This window comes from Pelecanus crispus, chromosome 6 (assembly GCF_030463565.1).
Source record: "Pelecanus crispus isolate bPelCri1 chromosome 6, bPelCri1.pri, whole genome shotgun sequence".
NCBI lineage: Eukaryota > Metazoa > Chordata > Aves > Pelecaniformes > Pelecanidae > Pelecanus > Pelecanus crispus.
In genome coordinates, this window is record NC_134648.1 from 14,013,531 (window position 1) to 14,029,845 (window position 16,315).

General features: G+C 43.5%; 3 protein-coding genes and 2 non-coding genes across 7 annotated transcripts in view; all 5 read left to right on the forward strand.

Annotated features, from left to right (window-relative positions):
* Positions 1-1,031, forward strand: part of DENND2B (DENN domain containing 2B) — a 76,774-nt gene extending 75,743 nt beyond the window's left edge. For all 3 annotated transcript variants that reach the window (XM_075711774.1, XM_075711775.1, XM_075711777.1), the window contains 2 exons: positions 24-110; positions 507-1,031. In XM_075711774.1, coding sequence (XP_075567889.1) covers positions 24-110; positions 507-541 — 122 coding nt within the window. In that variant the 3' untranslated portion in view covers positions 542-1,031. The remainder of the gene's footprint in view (positions 1-23; positions 111-506) is intronic.
* Positions 1,032-3,755: 2,724 nt separating this feature from the next.
* On the forward strand, positions 3,756-7,281 carry RPL27A (ribosomal protein L27a). The gene is made up of 5 exons (XM_075712652.1): positions 3,756-3,814; positions 4,137-4,200; positions 4,785-4,860; positions 5,777-5,951; positions 7,098-7,281. Exons 1-5 carry the CDS (start codon positions 3,812-3,814, stop codon positions 7,224-7,226), a joined length of 447 nt encoding a protein of 148 aa, XP_075568767.1. The 5' UTR covers positions 3,756-3,811; the 3' UTR covers positions 7,227-7,281.
* LOC142593873 (small nucleolar RNA SNORA3/SNORA45 family) lies at positions 5,219-5,350 on the forward strand. Its single transcript, XR_012831171.1, has one exon. It is a non-coding gene; the product is annotated as a small nucleolar RNA SNORA3/SNORA45 family (small nucleolar RNA).
* On the forward strand, positions 6,291-6,422 carry LOC142593874 (small nucleolar RNA SNORA3/SNORA45 family). The gene has a single exon (XR_012831172.1). It is a non-coding gene; the product is annotated as a small nucleolar RNA SNORA3/SNORA45 family (small nucleolar RNA).
* A 4,149-nt stretch (positions 7,282-11,430) lies between the features above and the next one.
* The window catches only part of TRIM66 (tripartite motif containing 66), a 51,656-nt gene continuing 46,771 nt past the window's right edge, over positions 11,431-16,315 (forward strand). The window contains exon 1 of the mRNA XM_075712724.1: positions 11,431-11,650. Within this exon, the coding sequence (XP_075568839.1) occupies positions 11,431-11,650 (220 nt within the window). The remainder of the gene's footprint in view (positions 11,651-16,315) is intronic.

Below are 16,315 nucleotides of genomic sequence, written 5' to 3' on the forward strand. Positions count from 1 at the left end.
CCGTTTGCTCCCCTCTTCCACAGGTCTCTTCGAGCAGAGGGTTGAACAGTATTTGGAAGAGCTTCCAGACACGGAACAAAGTGGAGTAAACAAGTTTCTGCGAGGCCTTGGTGAGGAAAATCCTTACAAGTATTTCTGAAACGAGTTTTCATGTCTTTATTTTAAAAAAGCCTTACTTGAGGTGAAATCGGATAGTCGAGCGGTTTCAATGTGATAGGAAGTATGAAAACAACGAAAGCATACTTACAGCTGACAAAGCCAGATTTAATTATGGTCCTTGTTAACACTTTCATTTTCACTTGGGGAGGGGGAACCAAGCCATAATCGAGGAGAAAAGGAAGGCAGCTGACCGCTCAGGATTCTGTTAGTTGGCTGTCCCTGCTGGTACCAAGTAGAAGGGTTACTCTGCAGCAATTGCATTACAAATTAGACCCATTTGCTAAGTAGCCTTTGATTGCCCTTGGCTTTTCAGTGTATCCTAGAGACTGACGGTGTGCTTTCTTTAGGAAACAAAATGAAGTTCCTTCACAAGAAGAACTGACTCCTTTCTGCTGAAATACCAACCCAAAGACTATAAATGACACTGCCTGTGAGACACCAGCAGCGTTTCAGAGTGTGATGCGGGAGGAGAGCGGAGCAGGCTGACTGCAGCTTTAAGTGACGACCAATGCTGTTAGACAGTGTGCCAGATGATGGCTCCTCTATGTATCTGGATAGAATTTGTACATAACGTGCTGTAAGCTTTTGTAACTGATTTTGTAATGAGCAAGGACAACTGTGGTAAATATTTGTATATTCCTGAGAATAACAGGTGCTTTTTTTTTTCTTTAGTATGAATTGAGTTATGCTTGGTGCAAAAATGAATAGCTGATTATGTGCAGCTGACTGTCTCAGCAGAACCACTGACTTCATGGGATGTTTGTGAGAGCTACACTGATGCCTGAATACTGCGGGGTGAATGAACTCGGGTACGTGGGAGAGGTTGTACACACGGGGGCTGCTTTTATGTGGCGGAGTTGTTTGGGGTTTTTTTTTTTCCTTATAATTAATTTTAAAAGAAAGAAATAACAAAGTAACTTGATAATAAGGTACTTGGTTCACAATACAAAACTTCCACTTGGTTTGGACTCTGGTCAGTAAACTACTTGTAATCCATTCTGCACTAAGACTGCTAAACCTGAGGAGATCTCAGTTCTTTGACATGCAAGCTGCAACGAGTAGGTACAGTACATCCTTTCCTAATGTATGTATGTATGGTTTCTAATAAACTCTGTAAATATACTTGTTTGTTTATATTCATTGCAAACCTCTGCAGTTTCTGATGTTGACTAGGTACAAACCCAGTAACTTTCCTGTGATTTTTAATGAATTTGTAATTAAAATATAAAATGGTTGTTATGAACCTGTCTCTTAGTAGGTTTGCTATTTCATGACATGTGGTTTGATTTTTCGTCAATGTCTTTCACTAGGGCTGAGACAAGGCATTTTATATCCCTGTTCTGTTAATTCTATCCTAACGGAAGCATCTCATAATTTTTTTTTTTTTTTTCCTTGCATGGGTTAGCAGGAAATCACTTTTTGTCATTGTATCATAGATACTGATCCCGACCTGTGGTATTTTCAGGTTGGTTTTGTGCTACCTTGGTTAGATGATCGGAGTACAATATGAGCAGCTTCTAGCAGACAGCCTTTGCCTAAATTTAGGATGAGCTGATCGCCTACGTTTCATGAGAGTCTGCTTTTCTTTTCCATTAATTGAGGTCTGTTTAGGTGGTGTTTCCATTTCAGCGAAGGCTCTTCAGCAGGACAGGAATGGTTAGCTTGCCGTGCCCCTCTGCACAGCTGTGAATGTTGCCCCAGTACCACATTCATCTTTGATCCGGTAACTAAATCCTGTTGAGAGTCTGTAAGTTTTCCCTTAGCCTGAAGAAGAAAATATAAAATACTTCAATATATTTGCAAGTTTGACAGCTAACGAAAATTAGCTACAGCTTCTTACCATAAAACCCCCCCCAAACCTAAGCACTGTGTTTTTCTTCATTTGCAGGGTAATTTCTTTAGATTGGCTTTGAGGCTTGCGCAGTTCCTAACCTGACAGTGGTTCTGGTTTGCTATCAGCCTCATAGAACAAAATCGAGGGATTATTCACTAAAAAGGTGAAGTCATTTCCTTTTTTTCTTAACCTCCCTCACACTCATGTATATACAAAAGCTTAAGTGTACATGAAATGTCTGTAAAATATCAAGTGCTTTTGATTCAATGGAAATGTAATCACAAATGTTAATTCCCATCAGTTTTACTCTATAATACGCTCTAAGTTCCAGAATGACTTCTAGATGTAGTTCTTCAGAGTGGAAGGAGTAATTTCACTTGTACAGGTGGATTCTGGCTCTTAGGAACAACAGCTGTTAGTAAATATATGGGGAAATATATTTCTTAAGGAATATATCTCTTAAGAAAATGATGGATAAAACATCATCAGCTGAAGGAAGTGCTGCAGAGAAGAGTTGCTACAAAGGCAAGAAAAATCTATGGAATCCTGATGTACAAGGATGCAGTGCTGTAAACCCCATCTCCCACACCAAAGCTGTTTTCCTCCACCTGCACTTTAAAAACCTAAGTAGAAAGCTTTTAAACGTTATATTGCCCACCAACATGTTCCAGTTTTTGTAACATGAATCAGAGGAGACTACCAGACAAGGTGAGGTCACATTTCATAAAAATTTGTAGGTGCCTTCTTGATACTCAAGTTATGGCTATGTAAACCAATCCTAGTGTTATCAGGAGCTCTGTGTTTGAACGGGTCAGATGAACGACAAATAGGAAGCGTATTATTTTGCCTTCTATATTCGTTGTTAAAACTAATGGTGCTCCTAAGCATGGAACGTTACTAGTGCATTATTTAACTGAGAAGGAAATCCTGAAGAGAAATAAATCCAGTACCGGGATCCGTGTTTTAAATTGGTAAAAGATTTGTTTAAAGTCTTATGGTATAGAATACAAGCTTGAGAAACAGTAACTCTCCAAGAGTTGTTACTGTAGTGTGGCAGATGGTTGTGTTTAAGTACATAGTATTTATTTTTCCCAGTGTTGTCGATAATAAAGTGACGGAGCTTGCAAATTTTCTTAAATTCTGCTCAAAATCCTACTTCTGCTACAGACCACAGAGGGAAGGGAAAGTAAGTTGTGTCTGTAACTAAGATGGAGCAGCACTTAAGGCTGCCTGCCTGCTAAGTTCGGCCCGCTGCTAAGGGCTGCTGCTCAGAGCTGCCCCCGTTCCGCCGCCGGGGCGGGCGGGCGCGGGGAGGGCCCGGCGGGGAGCTGCAGCAGGTGGCTGGTGCGGCGGCGGCAGCAGCCCAGGGACCGGCGTCTCCCCTCTGGTAGCCGCGGGCGACCGGCGAGCTGTGCCGGCGCTGCGGCCTCAGCGACCGCGCTGCGCGGCGCAGCACCGCGCTTCCGGACTGCTGACGCTTCAGAAACCGCCCGAAGCGCAAGCCGGCCCGTCCTGACCGGCTGCCGGCGCCCACCTGGCCCGGGCGGCTCCGCTCGCCTCTCACCCGGCGCCGTTCCCGCTCCCCGCCGAGCCCGGCCCGGCCCGGCCCCGCCCCGCCCCGCAGCCGCCAGCGCGGCTCCGGCGGGTAACGGCCGCCCCGCCGCGCGGCCGATCTCGCGAGACTGAGCCCCCGCTCCGGATGCCCCGGCGAAGCCTCGCGAGAGCTTGGCGCCGCGCGGCCCCAGCCCCGCCCCCGCTCTGCCTTTCCCCGCTCTCGCGAGCGCTGCGCTCTCTCCCTTTCCTGGCGCACGCGACAAGATGGTGGGTGCCGCCGCCGGCGCTGCGCCGGGCCCGGCCGGGCTGGGGGGCCCCGCGGCCGCCGCCCCTCGCTCCCGCGGCGGGACGTGGCTGGGGAGTAGCGGCGGGTGGGGGCGAGGCGCTTCTCCGAGCCCGCGGCCCGCTCAGGGCGCGGCGGGGGAGAGCGGTGCGGTGAGGCCGCTCGGGCCTTCCCTCGGCGGGCCCGGGCCGCCGTGGCGCCTGGCTGCGCGGCCGCCGGGGGGGCTGCGGCCGCGGGGGAGGGCGGGTGGCGGGCCTGCCTCTTGCTGCCCGTGTTGCTCACGGCTGCTGTCCCGCTCTCCCGCAGCCTTCCAGACTACGGAAGACCCGGAAGCTGAGAGGGCACGTTAGCCACGGCCACGGCCGCGTTGGTGAGTGGAGAGGCGGGCGGGCGGCGGCCCTCCGGCAGCGGGGCCGCCGCTGCGCCTCACGGGGGGCAGGCAGGCGCGGCCGCGGGCGCAGGGCCCCGCACACGCTGTGGGTGGCAGCGAGCGGTGCTTCAGCTGCGGCGCGTGTGGGCGATGTTCGCGCTGTGGGGGCGGACGCCACGGCGGTGGGCTGATGGGAAGTCTGGCGCGTTCTTGACGACTTCACTGGATTTGTGACTTAACTCGAGTGGTGGTCAGGCGACAGGCGCAGCCCGTGCGACATCTTAAGCTTACAGGGCAGTGCTGTGTCGCTTCTAACTCTTTGTCCATTCCTACCTTTCCTTGTCACCCCACTTGTGCTGGCACCGGTGTCATTTTCTACTCCTCTAAGCTAAACCAGAGGCATGCTATGCTTATGGTTTTTTTGTCCTCCTGCAGGGTTTTTAGTTGGCTCATCTCACTGAATTGAGACAAATTCAAAAGAGGGGATAGAATCAGAATAATTAGCTTAAATTGGTACTGAACGTACCTCTGAGCTCAAGTACTGTGTGTAACATTCTTAGTGTAACAAAAATTTTTCTTTCTAGGCAAACACAGGAAACATCCTGGAGGGCGTGGTAACGCTGGTGGTATGCATCATCACAGGATTAACTTTGATAAATAGTAAGCTAACATTTTATATACTAGCAAAACGCATGTTCCTGAAGTAGAAGCAACTAACGTTTATGTGTGAATAAACAAAATTCCCTGTAATCCTACATGTTTTTTCTTCTAACATGAAGTGTGACATTATAGCTACAGTCAACTCATGTCCCCATTTACCCTAAAATCAAAGGCCTTTTCAGGCGTCTTTAAGAGTTCAGTGCGGCATTTGGTAAACTTGACCAAACTTGCCTGTTACAAGGTGGTCCCTGCTTAATGATGCACACACAGAATATTATGTAAATTCAAAATGTTATGTTAAATCCAAACTGCGCCCTATTTAGCTGCGTACTGTAAAGGTAAGGGATCTTGTCTTATTGCCGAGACTAGAGTCACAGCTGGACACTGCCTATTGTCCTGGTGTGCTAGAGTACTCGGACAGTAACCACTAATCTATATTCGCTGGCTGTGACCATTCTTGACTCAGTCAGTCACCAGGTTAGTGACAGGAGCACTGACGCTCCCCAGGCAGTGCAGCCCTCCTTGGATTCACGGAGTTGGGGTCGCCCCGGAAATAAAGGGCTGGATCAGGTTCACCAGTGAGGGGGATTGAGTTGTGAGTTCAAGGGAGAACAAACAGTTCAAGAAAAAGATAATTTTCCCTTGGTTTGGGTACTAATGATTATTGTGCTTAAATACTACAAGTATTAATATGAATAAAAGTATAATGTATTTTGATTATTTTGATTAGGTAAGATGCTTATAGAATCATAGAATCGTTTAGGTTGGAAAAGACCTTTAAGATCATCAAGTCCAACCATTAACCTAACACTACAAAGTCCACCACTAAAACAGTGGTGTCAGTGTTAAGTTCTAGTTCGTGCTGTTCAGGATGAATTAAAAATGTGATCTAACGAGGATTGTGTTTCTTTGACAGTCACCCTGGTTACTTTGGAAAAGTAGGCATGAGACACTATCACTTGAAGAGAAACCAAAAGTTCTGTCCTACTGTCAATTTGGATAAACTATGGACGCTTGTCAGTGAACAGACAAGGCTCAATTATGCAAAAAACGAGGCTGGACTGGCCCCGGTTATTGATGTTGTGCGCTCAGTAAGTTCCTGCTCATGTTCAAATCTGCGATTCCTGGTCACATCATGTGTAACTTAGCTTTGCGTATCCAAGTAGGAAAATGGTGAACTGCAAATAAGCTGCGGTGCTTGAATATTTGTGAACTTCTCGGGACAAATGTCTTTGCATATAAGTAGTTACATGGGTACTTAACACTGTTAACTTTTTTCTTGTAAGAAGTTTTTCTCATGCTTGTATGTGATTGTAGACAGGGACTTCCCTTATTTTGGAAGGTGGTGAAAGATTGTTTAAAATGTTACTGAAAGCATGTATAAAAACATGGCAGAACTAGTCTCATTGATATAAAGTCACTGCTCTAATATCGAGACTAGAGTCACATCTTAACATATTTGATTGTCTTGGTGTGCTATAGTTCTCGGACATAAACGTCTGATCTCTATTCACTGGCTGCGATGTCTCGTATCTCAGCCAGTCACCGAATCAGTGACACTAACTAATCTGCCACGTGGGTATGTTCTGTTTCCCAAATTAAGATACCTGTGTCGGCCAGTTAAGCCACTTCTTCTAACAAGCGATGACTTCAACAGCTGTAGTATTAATGGACCTTGTGCCATAATTGTCCTTTTAATGCAAAGGACAGGAATGAAATGAGAGGATTCCAGTGGTAGAGAACAGCTATTGCTGTGAAAGCTTGCAAAAGCTTCTGTTGTACATTTAATACATGCAGAAGAGTCCTCTGCTCTGTTCAGAAGTACCAGAATGTCCTACAGGTAAAGAGCACTGACCGGAAGTCGTCGTGTAGTAGATAGTCTTGGAAGCACAGCCAACCGCTCTCTCCTTCAGAGAACTGGGGGAAGGTTGGTGACTTCTTTCCAGATTTCACAGTGTTTTCTGTATATGGAGCATGGGCGGGGGGGGAAATCCAGCTTCTAAATTACAGGAGAAGTTCAGCTTACAGTTTCCACTTTCTCTCTGAAAAAATGCAACTCTACTAGGTCATGCAGGGTATTTTTCTTTTACTTGTACCGATTTTGTATTGGAGACACACTGTATGAGGTCATGGTGATCATGGTGTTGGTTTTAACTGATGCATGCTAAAAGATGGGTCTGAATGTAGGAGCCTGTAAGCTGATTACAAACATTTAATGGGTTTTTTAATCTTTCTAGGGCTACTACAAAGTCCTGGGCAAGGGGAAGCTGCCCAAGCAACCTGTGATTGTGAAAGCAAAGTTCTTCAGTAGAAGAGCAGAGGAGAAGATCAAAGAAGTTGGTGGTGCCTGTGTGCTTGTGGCATAAAAGCCTTTGTTTTATTCAAACTTTTTGAATAAAGACAATGTGTAAAATGTGCTGATTTACAGAAGTTTCTGATTTTTTTTTTCCCCTGACTTGTCCAGACTTAAGTCTTGCCTGCTTAGTTATTTCTGGCAGTTGTTGATTAGTGCTTTGACTGCTTCTCACTTAGGTTTTGATATTGCCTGGCTCCCGTGTCCAGCATTTGGCATTTACAAATACTTCATCGTTTTGTCTTTATGGGGTAGTAAAACAGATAAGATCTTCGTATTTGTGCAGCTCTTTCAGTTGGTAATCCTCTTTACAGCTGTCTGTGAAAAGGTGATTTCATGTTCTGTTGATGGGGATTTTTGTACACTAAAATGACATGTAGGTGATATCTGTGGGGATACTGCTTTGGCCTTTGGGAATGAAACAGCAAGAGTGTGGACAAATAAATGCGATAGGACAATGCAAAATGGGTAGTAGTATACCAAAAATTGCTGTGCGAAAGAGACTTGGTATGGGAAATTGCTGTCAGTAAGTTTTGTGATCAATAGGCTGCTTTTTGGGATAGTGAAACAATTCTAGTCCCATTTCCACTAAGGTGGAGGATGGGAGGGAATGAAGGGGAGGTCCCTGGGAATAGCGTGGGACAGTAGGGAAGAGCTGAAATAGGTGGGAAGAAGCAATTCAAGGTTTCTGCCTCGTTACTGCCAGACTTGGGTCGTGAGAAGCACTTCAAGCAGGTTTCTGCAGACTCTGAAGGTCTGCCCAGCAGGCAGCTTTCTCACGAGTAATGCCAGCTTTGAGCAGAATAGTGCTGTGTGGTGTGCCTCTTCGCAGCTAACAGCAGCTGTCCCTCCAGCAGAAAAAGTGATCAACGTTTTTCTCTATCAGCATTATGCGTAGAAATAAGATTTATTTTGAATTTAGTTCAACAATGGTTAAATTCTTCTTTGCTTTTTTGTGGCGTTGTTAATGAAAGGTCTTTCTAAGTTACGACTTGCGTTTGTCCCTCCAGTGCTTTGACTGCTGCTAAATGGATGACAGCTGTCTAGCCTCTGATCGAAGCCAACATACCAAATGCAGACCATTTTGATCCATGTGCTTTTCAGAAACTACTGGTGTAGTGCTCCGAGTACTTTTCCACGCAGCCGTTTTCCCAGCCGACTCCTAGCGGCAGGGCCGGGGCCGCTCCAGTCGCGCATCCGTCGGGCTCCCCAGCGAGCCAGGGGCGGCTGCCGGGAGGCGCCGTGCCGGGGAAGGAGGCGCTGGGAGCGGCCAGCCCTGCCCTGCCCCTCGCCATGGCGACGGCGTCCCGCAGCCGCCGGCCCCCCGGGCAGGCCGCTTCCGCTGACGTGCGCGGCCCCTCTCCCAGCCCGGCCGGTGGGTCCCGCCTTAGTCCCGCCCCCCAGCTGTCATTCATGGCCGGGCGCGGCGGCCGTTGGGCGCGCGGGGGCGGCCGTTGGGCGCGCGGGGGCGCCCGCTGCCGAGGCGAGCGCTGTGGCGGCCGTTGGGCGCGCGCCCTGGCCTCACAGCCGTGGGGCCGCGCTGCCTCAGGGTAGCGGGCGGCGGGGGCTGTTTCCGAGGTGTAAGAGGGCTGAGTACCCACAAACAAACTGCCATTACCGGCTTGACGCGAAGCTCCTGTGAGGGCTGATAGGAAACCCCCAGGATGGCTGTCCACGATGCCCAAATAAAGGATATTCCTGTATAAAACAAGGATAAATGAGGAAGCTAAATGAAGGCCAACTCCTTAAAAGTAAAACCTCTTCCTTTTGATGTGTTTGGCTTTTTTTATTTCTGGGGTTTGTTTGGCTGATAAACATGCTTTGGTAGATGGGGATATTTTTATTCAATGTTTTCCAAATTCTTGGCAACTTGCAGTACTGCTAATGAAGCAAATTATAGACAAAACTGGTAAAGTTGATGTTAAAACATTTTAAAATGCTGTAATGAACCTCGTGTAGCAACATCCACATTTAATGGAGGGAAGGAGACACAAAAAATCCAATTAAATCTGAGAAAAAGGAATACAGGAAATTGAAAGACTTGCAGAGAGTTTATCCCTACAATACAGAAATTATAAAGTAATGAGAATATATCATTACAAACTTGTCTGGTATGAAATGTATTAATGCTTTACTGGAAGTTCCAGTCCCGTGACATCTGGATGCTTCCCTTCGATTTGTGTTGGGGTGGCCGGTCTTGGTCCTGAGGCAGCTCCCCAGCGCAACGCCTTTCCTTTGCCCTCATCTGGGCTGACACACCAAAAGCCCAGCACTTCCTGTCCATTTCTGTCCTGTCCCATTACCCTCACCACACATCTCCAAATGCAATTAAGTTTATTTGTTTTTTATAATCACTGCTGCTGGTCTTGGTGTTTCCCATAGGCGTAGCCAAGTCACTGGTAATGTAGCTGCCTGAGTGCTGATTTGCATACTTGTCTCAGCAGGAAGTTTTAAACCCTTTTTATCACCCTCATCCTTCCCCCTCCTTCCAAAAAACTTGTACATAGTTTCACATCTTATGCAAAAAGCATAAATTAAAATGTATGGTAACCCACTTCTCATTCAGCCACATGTTTGGCCTTTATGGTGATACAGCATTTCCAGTATCAGGCTTTTTTTGCACTGATTCTCTGTGCGTGGATGCTTTGGTCCTGGGCTGTGGTTTCTCTGTCTAAACAATGTGGTAGTCTAAGACCTCAACTTCCTACTGCAGAAATTACATGTTTTTGTAGGTGCTGGTTTGTCTTAGCAACAGTAGCTGCAAGAAACAATAGAGATGGAGTGAGCTGAGAAGCTGTGCTGCCCTAATGACATTTGCCTCGGATGGTTGATGAAGATGCACTGTAAAAAGTGAGCTCATATAATAAGCACTGATATAATGATTATTAGTTAAACCACAGGTACAATTACTACAGCTCACTTCTAAAGGGACCTCTAGTTTTGAAATTACAATCATAAGTTTTAGTGGTAGGTCTGGATTTGTCTAAGTGAATTCAGTAAAATTGGTGGATACTACCTATTTTCATTTGTTCCTAGAATGGGTCTTGGGTATGACATATGAAGCAGACTTTAACATATGGTCCTTTTTTTCTAAAATATTTTAAATAGCAATGACTTCAGAATGCAACACTTAAAAAATTTCTGTTTGTGAATTTCTGAGATATTCACAATTTTTCTGCACTGTAGGAAAAAATAAAAAAAAAGAGGACCTGCTTTACTAACCATTTCAACTGGAATCTGCCCCGAGGCAGAATCCCTCAAGAGTATACATAGTCCTAAGATTAGAGCTGCTGCTTTTCTGTGCTGGGGAAATCTGAAGATCGTAGCTACAGATTATGTACTGTTGATAGCAAGGCCACCATGCCAAGGCAGTGGGCAGCTACATGGGGCTCTGGCCCCAGGAGGTTCGGTCAGCTGGAAGGGTGATTCCAGGGGGGACGAGACTGTATTTGCTTTTCCTCCTCTGATGCAACTTGCAAAAGTTTCCCTTTGCAGGCTGTATCTGCTCAACATCTCTCAAATCTCGGAATCAAGGATGGAACATGAACTGCAAAACTCTCAATTTACCTTGGGGAGGTTAGGTTGGCAGGAGGAACACTGTCCTGCTTGTGGGAAGCTCAGGTTTGGTCTATAATTTGATCTGTGGTCATCCTGACAGTTGAAATTTGATTACTGCAAAGTGCATTTTATTAAAGTTCTATAAAGAAGATTGGCAGAAGATGCTGTACATTTATCAAGGCAGCTTTCTAACATGCACTGCTGAAATGATGGATGTATGATCAGTTATGCTTATTATTTGCTTTACCTGAAAACTGTAGAATATTGAGGTGAAATTGTAAGAACAGTCAGAGAATATCGTCATTTTTATCGCACAGTTTCAGTGCTTCTAGCAGGAAATGTACGGCATGTGACAATTCAGCCTGGTAACGGCTTTGTAAGTAGATCAATAGAACAGATTACTTCAGTTTTTACAGAAGTTGCAAGTACTATAGAGAGATAGTGGGATCATGGTTTGTAAACCTTAAACCACACTTTCCTGCACAACAATCTGCAAAGATATTCTTTTTTGTAAAGCAGGTACGTGATTTTCAGCTGCAAGGAACTTCCTCTTTCTTCACAAGGACTAAATAAATGTTGTTTCTGAGAATGCGCATCCCGCTGTTGCCTTCTAGTTTGCGCTTGTGTAATCAAGTGGTTTGTTAAGTGAAGGGGTGGTCATGAGCCATTTTGTGACTCTTTGTGTTTTCGATGTCAGACTTCAGCCAACAGAAATGGAGACCCTGGACCTGTTGAGGAATTGTTTGGTGTGCAAATGGGATCTGCGGAGGAGAAACCCCAGAATACTACCTTGCCTTCATTCCTTCTGTAAGGACTGTCTTCCGGATCTGATTCAAGGATATAGCTGTATTCCCACTGAGTATGAAGTCCTATACGAAGGTAATATTTAAGAATCTCTGGCTTGTGCTCTTTGTATTACAGGATTATAAAAATGGATTGAGAAGTACTTTCTGTAGCTATTCCTTTACAGCACTACTTTAAAAGAATAAACTAGAAGACTCAAGATTTGTATGAGCAGAGGGTGGATTGGGAACAAGCCTCCATTATGTTTTTCATCCAACAGCAATGTTCTGACGAGAAATTTCAGCCAGGCAACATTTAATATTTTCCAGAATGGGCTAAGTTTCAGTTACCAAATGTGACGTTATGAGTATTTGATTTGCTTAGCTTAATAAATGAATAAATGCTACAAGGTAGTTTCTAGGCTACATCTTTATCCAATCTTCTGGACATGTTGGACCTTTCTGTGGTACTGGTTGTGGTGATAGTTTTATTCTTCCTTCTCGCCCCCTTCCACGCCTGCCCCCCCAACACAAAAACATCCGGTTCTTTGTTCCTAACAGAGGTCATAATAATTGTTATTAGAATATGTGTGCTGTGGTGCACTGAAACTCTTCCTTTTATCTCATTGTAAATGTGGTTTCTCTCTATCTGAACCCTTCTGACTGTAGGCTATACTGTAACTCACCCTAACAAGCTGAGTAAACTAGTGAGGACGAGAAGCATTTTGTGACGGTGGCTTTTGACATCCTGAAGTTATTTGTACAGTTTTTGCTAGTGATGTTAATAGAAAATATGTAACTTTTTTTGAATAAGACAGGACTTAGATCACAGAATACAGTCGTTTTAACTGAATGAGTCTTAATTGCCATGGGGAAGCATTCCAGACTCATTACTAATTTATAAGAAGAGCAAAGGCATGTAGATTACTTGTAGTTTCACAGGCTTTGAACTTCAGATGAAGAAGAGGCATCATTTATTATCTCTTCCATAGCAGATTTTAGAAACATGGAGGAAGAGAAGATACCTTCCCTGAGGTGATGGTAATCTGAATTGACAAGATAACCTAAGTTAGACAACTTCAGGTTTGAGAACAAATGGAAACAGTGTTAGGAGATTGCTGTTGAAAGGCTAGCAAAACACAAAAGATAAAGGAAAAGGGAACAACTTAATGGCAAAGGAGAAAGGCTATTCATGCATAGGGTACAGACAGAAAAAGATATAAAGGTAGGAGAAGACAGAGAGCAAAGCAGTCATTTCAAGTAAATGTCTCCTTAAAATTTTTAATGCCTTTAAGTGGGCTTAAAGTCTGATGGACCTACTTTATAATAAAATGCTGTTGAAAACAACTGCTCCATTACTCTTTATGTATTCTTGTTTGACATCTAAGCCGTTCTTCTCTCCTCCTTGTTTCCATTTGCCAAGTGGAAAAGTGAATATATACCACTTGGTGATCTTGGAGGAAGTGCAGCTAGAGGTTCTCATGAGTTGTTAAAATATTAGATAGTTCTTCAAGCTCCTAAGTGGATCGGGAATTATTTGTCTATAGTAAATTGGAACAAATACTAGTTTATTTCTGTATTCTTGAAGTTTCTCTGTTTACTTCCTCATCCTCTTGTAGATAGGGAACTTCTATGAGAAAGAGCAAGATAAAAGAAATAATGAACAGTGATGACCCAGTAAATTAAGTGAGATACCAGGTGCAGAGACTCAGTTAATAAATGAGCAAGGAGAGCAGCAAAACCAAAACATCTGTGTCTCTTATTTAAGTCAATGACAGAAACTGCAACCACTATGGGTCAGCCAGGATAAATTTGTGAAATCTTCTGATGGTGTGATGCTAAGCATAGCTTGTCTTATCTGCAGCGATTGCTGCGTTATGGGCAGTACGACACAAACTCAATTTTCAGTGTTATCTTTAAGTATGATCATATATAAGTGCCAATGATAAACTGTAAATACAAGTGCTAAACCATTTTAGCTGAGTAAGCATGAAATACTGGCAGTAAGAAAAATGTGTTCCTTGCTCACTATGGATTCTTTAAGCAAAATATAAGAATGGAAGAAGTGAATATATTTCCAAGTGAAGTCAATCTGATATTTGCTAAAAAAAGCATACTTGAATTTGTGGTTTTTGGTATGCTTTACTATAAACAGTACTATACTAACATAAAGCTCTTCTAGTTTATTGTTGTTGTATTAAGATTGCTGAGAAGATGGAGGTAAGTGATCCTGACATTTGCTGGGGGTTAATGTTGGAAACTTACTTTTATACCTGTATGTGCTTAAGATGACTCATGAATGCAAGCTCTGAGATAGCCAGAGCTTTTATGGAAAACCTGTGTACACATCAGAATTTATTCAAAGCTGTGATAACTAAGAGTTTTGAAGCAATTTGAGTGGAAAAAGAAAATTATCTTTGCGAGTTTGGCTCCTACATATGCTTTTTATATGAAGGGGACTTTAAGATTCTCAGTCTTTCTTTACTTTTTCTGCAGGCCAGTGTCACTTTCCTTATTTTATTCCCTCTCTTCATGTGACGGAGAATCCGCATTCTTCTGTGCAGATCTGCATGTTGTATGCTTCCAGTCTGTTTAGCGCATGGGAAGGAATAATTTTAAAGAGAGGGATTGGGAAGAAAAAGAAAGGGAAAATCCCCCTATCTCCAGAGATGGAAATCTCTCAGATGAGGACTTCCCTAGGTTCCTACCTGTGTGAATTGCCACTCACAGTACAATGTGAAAACATAGAAAACTGGTTCTTGTATGCTGCCTTGGCTTCTTGGGTCTGGCTCTTTCTCACTGAGTTCTGAATATATTCAAAACCAGATTCATCCAGGTTCCTGTGCTTATCCCTCCCTTCTGAATTGGAGGTGGGTGCCAAAATAAATTCCCATTTATCTGCAAATCTTCCTCTCCATAAGATGGTCAATTATTTAAATTGTTTTAGTGATTTAAATATCACCAACATATTAATTTCAAAAGTAGCTAAATGAGGACCAGTGGAGGTGCGTTGTTGTGAGAAGTTTGTGTTTTTGCAAGACTGTCTCAGCTCAAGGGTTGGGTTTGGGGTTTTTTTCCCTTAAAAAAAAATCGCAGGTAATCACTGCTCAGTCACAGTTTAGACCCCTGAGAACAAGGCAGATCAGGAAAGATGTACTGGAACACCTTGCAGATTTCTGCTAACTGATATTAAGCCCTGGTATTATTTACATTTTGTGACTGGATTGGGTAATTTTGTCTAACCTGTGAGTTACACTTTATGTTTGTAAAATGTGATTAGTAGTTGCCCAGCTTTGTAAATTGCTTTGGGAAGTGGTAGATTTAATTGTATCATGTTTTTGTATTGAATTGTGTGTTGAGCTATTTTTTCTGAAATTCTGTTTTAAAAATGTGCTTTGCCCTTTTGTGCTTCTCTAGGTTGGATAGCAAAAATTAATGGAAAATGACTGCATAATTTCTATCCACATTCTGTGCATAAGTCAAAAACTGTCCACACTTGTGTTATGTTAGCTTCCCACATGCAAGATAGGGTCTAAGATCCCCACTTAAATGCCAAGAAATGTAACAGGGTTATGTATCAGAGAAATGCAAACTGATCAGATAAAACTAAGAGAAAACAGACTATTAAAGAGAACAAATGTGACTTCAACTGTTGACAGATGTCCACTTGCTGCATTTTATTATTTCCAGCTGAAAATATACAGTTTTCTTTAGCTTGTAAGGTAGGTGCAATATATAACCATGGATCCCTAATTGTGAATGCTTGTTAGCAAAGCACGTCAAAACTCAGTCAAGCGTTGGTCACACTTGCATTTAATGTGTTCTGGGATATCTTCAAAGGGGGTTATTTCAAGAAAAAGATCGAGTTCTAGGACTCCTTTGGCTCTAGGTTCATTTTCAGTATGGTGTTTTGGCATAAGGAGTATCTTGTACTGGCTTAAGGAGGCTCCAGGTGTCAACACATGGTGCATTATCTTGTACTAAGTCTGTATGTTAAAACAAAAAAAAAGAAATGCACATCTGCAGAGTTCTTTAAACCATATTTAGGCTTACAGTGGAGTACAGTTTGGCCACCTCGGTATTACAGCTGTTATATCTCCAGGACCCAAATAACCTTGTTTTGATGCAATCATATAAGGCAAGTGATGCAATGCATCACGTCTATTAATTCTGAAGAATACCCATTTGCTTTAATTAGATCCACTTAACACCAAATACATGTATTATTTCTAAAAAGGGAAGTAGAAAGGTAATTCTAAAGAGGGAAACTGTTTATCATGTATATATTTAGTCATCTTAAAATGGATTTAAAGTTCCTCAGCCCTTCTCACGCTGTTGTTCAGCTGCTAGATCCAAAAGGCAAGTGAAACAATGGGGGGTTTAGTTATATAAATATGAAGCTGTAGAGTGGGAGGTTGTCTTCAGAACTGTTTCCTATAACCTATAATTGGGTCTCCAAGGAAGCGTAAATTATGCCTGCAGCTTGAGCTGTAGCTAATGCTCTTTGAGAATAATTATTCTGATGGTTGTTGGAGGAGAAAGAGCGGAGGAATAGGTGCAACATGTGGACAGCAAGTATAAATGTGGTGTGTATGATAGCTCCACTGTTTGTTTCTTTATGCTAATCAATTCTCATTATAATAGTGGGTTAATTAACTGCATTGATTTATTTCTGAGACCACCAGCTTGAGGGTTCTCTCTGTTTAAACCTGACCAGACTGGAAGACCTTGAAACAAAACTGCAAGCTGCGGCTTTTGATGT

Bases quoted from the DNA above. Each gene is read 5' to 3' on its own strand.
- RPL27A (XM_075712652.1), top strand. The intron at 4,861-5,776 runs GTAAGCTAACAT...TTTCTTTGACAG, and splicing joins AGGATTAACTTTGATAAATA to TCACCCTGGTTACTTTGGAA. The intron at 5,952-7,097 runs GTAAGTTCCTGC...TAATCTTTCTAG, and splicing joins TTATTGATGTTGTGCGCTCA to GGCTACTACAAAGTCCTGGG.